Source organism: Carlito syrichta, unplaced genomic scaffold (genome assembly GCF_000164805.1).
Source record: "Carlito syrichta isolate Samal-C Ts95f unplaced genomic scaffold, Tarsius_syrichta-2.0.1 Scaffold311868, whole genome shotgun sequence".
Taxonomy (NCBI): Eukaryota; Metazoa; Chordata; class Mammalia; order Primates; family Tarsiidae; genus Carlito; species Carlito syrichta.
This window is the reverse complement of record NW_007255964.1, coordinates 138,599-141,842: the sequence shown is the minus strand read 5'-3', so window position 1 is coordinate 141,842 and position 3,244 is coordinate 138,599. Positions and strand designations below refer to the sequence as shown.

General features: G+C 53.7%; 1 protein-coding gene across 1 annotated transcript in view; it reads left to right on the top strand.

Annotated features, from left to right (window-relative positions):
- Positions 1-2,894, top strand: part of FLT3LG (fms related tyrosine kinase 3 ligand) — a 6,543-nt gene extending 3,649 nt beyond the window's left edge. The window contains exons 6-7 of the mRNA XM_008069232.1: positions 2,594-2,772; positions 2,847-2,894. Of these exons, the coding sequence (XP_008067423.1) occupies positions 2,594-2,772; positions 2,847-2,894 (227 nt within the window). The remainder of the gene's footprint in view (positions 1-2,593; positions 2,773-2,846) is intronic.
- The last annotated feature ends 350 nt before the right edge of the window (positions 2,895-3,244 follow it).

The following is a 3,244-nucleotide window of genomic DNA, read 5'->3' as shown; positions in this document are numbered from 1 at the left end:
AGTGCAGTGGCTGCTCCCGGCCACCGCAGCCTCAACCTGCTGGGCTCTGGCGATTCTTCCCCCTCAGCCTTCCACGTAGCTGGAACTACAGGCACGTGCGACCACGCCCAGTTAATTTTTGATTTATTGTAGAGATGAGGTCTCGCCAAGTTGCCCAGGCGGGTCTCGAACCCGCAGGCTCAGGGAATTCACTCACCTCAGCCTCCCAAAAGCGCAGGATTACAGGCTGAGCCACCAAGTCCAGCTTTTTTTTTTTTTTTTAATTGTAGAGACGAGGTCTTGCCATGTTGCCCAGACTGGTCTCAAACCCATGGGCTCGGACAATCCTTTCGCCTCCGTGTCCCAAAATGCTGGGATTACGGGCATGAGACACCGTGCCCGGCCCATACAATTCTGACATGGTCTTCTGATCTATCCATTCACTCATCAAATATGAGGGGTTACCCCCCAAAACTGGAATTACCTTTGGGAGAGTGGGCCCCTTGTAATACAGGCTTCCCCCGCTAGGTAAGTATTCTAGTAATTCATCGGCATCAGTGGACGAGCTAGCATTGCTGTGCATCACAATTTGGGAAGAAACGTCTGAGTTGTAGCAAACAGGTGACTGGTTCTTCTACCATGACAACACCCCTGCCCACACTGCGCTGTGTTCAGCAGTTTTTGACCAAAACCAGCATGATCCCGTGCCCCACCCTCCTTATTCACCCAATCTCATCCGAATGACAATTTTTTGTCTCCCCATGGAAAAAATCCACAAAGGGAAACGTTTTGCCAATATGGAAGAGGTGAAACAAAAAACAGCAGAAGCACTAAAAGGCATCAGAATAGCCGAGTTCAAAAACTGTTTTGAGCCATGGAAAAGGCATCTTGATAGGTGTATTGCATCAAACAATAATTGTACTTTGAAGGTGACTGAAGTTTAAGCACGTAAGAATAAATACAGGCTAGACTCGGTGGCTCAGTCTATAATCCCAGCACTTTAGGAGGCCAAGGCAAGTGGATTGCCTGAGCTTGTTAGGTTTGAGACCAGCCTGGCAACTTGGTGAGACCTTGTCTCTACCATAAATAAAAATTAGCTGGGCGTGGTAGCGCATGGCTCTAGTTCTGTCTACTTGGAAGGCTAAGGCAGATGGATCGCTGGAGCCCAGTAGGTCAACACTAGGGTGGCCATGAGTGTGCCACTGCACTCCAGCCTGGGCAATAGAGTGAGACTCCAATTCAATAAATAAATAAATACAGGCCAGGCGCGGTGGCTCACACCTGTAATCCCAGCACTTTGGGAGGCCAAGGTGAGAGGATTGCCTGAGACCAGGGGTCCGAGACCAGCCTGGACAACTTGGTAAGACCTTGTCTCTACAATATATCAAAAAAGTTAGCAGAACGTGGTAGTGCGTGCCTGTAGTTCCAGCTACTTGAAAGGCTGAGGCGTAGCCAGGCTCGGAGGCTCAGCCTGTAATCCCGCGCCTTTGGGAGGCTGAGGTGAGTGGATTGCCTGAGCCCACGGGTTCGAGACCCGTCTGGGCAGTGAGACCTCATCTCTACAATTAAAAAAAAAAAAAAAATCAGCCGGGCATGGTAGTGCAAGCCTGTAATTCTGGCTACTTGGAAGGCTGAGGTGGAAGGATCGCCGGAGCCCAGCAGGTCGAGGCTGCGGTGGCCGGGAGCGGCCACTGCACTCCAGTCTGGGCAACAGAGTGAGACTCCAACTCAAAAAAAAAAAGAAAGGCTGAGGCGTAAGGATCACCTGAGCCCACCGAGCAGGTCAATGCTGGGGTGGCTCTGAGCATGCCACTGCACTACAGCCTGGATGACAGAGTGAGACTTCAACTCAAAAAAATAAAAATAGCCGGGCTCGGTGGCTCAGCCTGTAATCCCGCGCCTTTGGGAGGCTGAAGTGAGTGGATTGCCTGAGCCTGCAGGTTTGAGACCCGCCTGGGCAACTTGGCGAGACCTCATCTCTACGATAAATCAAAAATTAGCCGGGCGTGGTAGCGCTCGCCTGTAGTTCCAGCTACTTGGAAGGCTGAAACGGAAGAATCGCCAGAGCCCAGCAGGTCGAGGCTGTGGTGGCCAGGAGTGGCCAATGCACTCCAGTCTGGGTGACGGAGTGAGACTCCAACTCAAAAATAAATAAATAAAATAAATAATAAAAATAAATAAATAGATAAATAAATACAAGCCAGGTATGGTGGCTCATGCCTGTAATTCCAGCACTTTGGGAGGTGTAGCCTAGAAGATTGCCTGAGTCCAGGGGTTCGAGACCAGTCCGGGCAACTTGGTGAGGCCTCGTCTCTACAATTAGTCAAAAAATTAGCCTGTGGTTCCAGCTACTTGGAAGGCTGAGGTGGAAGGATCACCTGAACCCAACAGATCAAGGCTGCGGTGGCTGTGAGTGTGCCACTGCACTCCAGCCTGGCTGGCAGAGGAGACTCCACCTCAAAAAAAAAAAAAAAAAGGAATTATCCCAATTTTACAAGTGAGTAAACTGAGGCATAGAGAGGCCAACCGCCCACTCGAGGTCAGAAAACCAGTGCCGGGCAGGCCTTTCCTTCCCCGCCCTGCCCTTGGTCACCCAGCCTCCTCTCTCTCCCAGACCCCTCCACCCTGCCGCCCCCAAGGTCCGAGGCCCTGGAGGCCACAGTCCCGCCAACCCCTCAGCCCTTTCTGCTGCTGCTCCTACTGCTGCTGCCCATGGTCCTCCTGCTGCCAGCCGTGGCCTGGTGCCAGCACCAGCGAAGGACAAGGTGGAGGACGCCCTGCCCTGGGGAGCAGGTGAGTCGGCAGGATGGGGTGGGGGTGGAGCGCCTCCTTCCTGCCCACCTGTGGCTGACCCCATGGGGCCACAGGTGCCCCCTGCCTCCATTCCCCAGGATGTGCTGCTTGTGGACCACTGACCTCACCGGGGCCTCATCTTGGTGAGTCCGTGTCACAGGCAGCGGGGTCTGGACTTTGTCTGGAGTGGCGAGGGGTACTAGGGAGTCATGGAAAGTCTGTGAGTGGTGGAGGGGCCGGGTCACCTCGAGGTGCAGAAGGCCCCTTCTGGGAACATGAAGACCACCAGGAAGAAGAGACTGAGAACCAAGGAGGAGGCTGGGGGCAGGCCCAGGGTGAGAAGACAAGACTCTAGCCAGGCAGGTGGAGTGGAGTGGGTGGAGCAGATTCAGGGGCAGGGATGGGGGAGACAGGGCTGGGCCTGACAGGCTTCAGCTGCACCGAAAACCCCAGGTCTGGCGCTGTAAAAGCA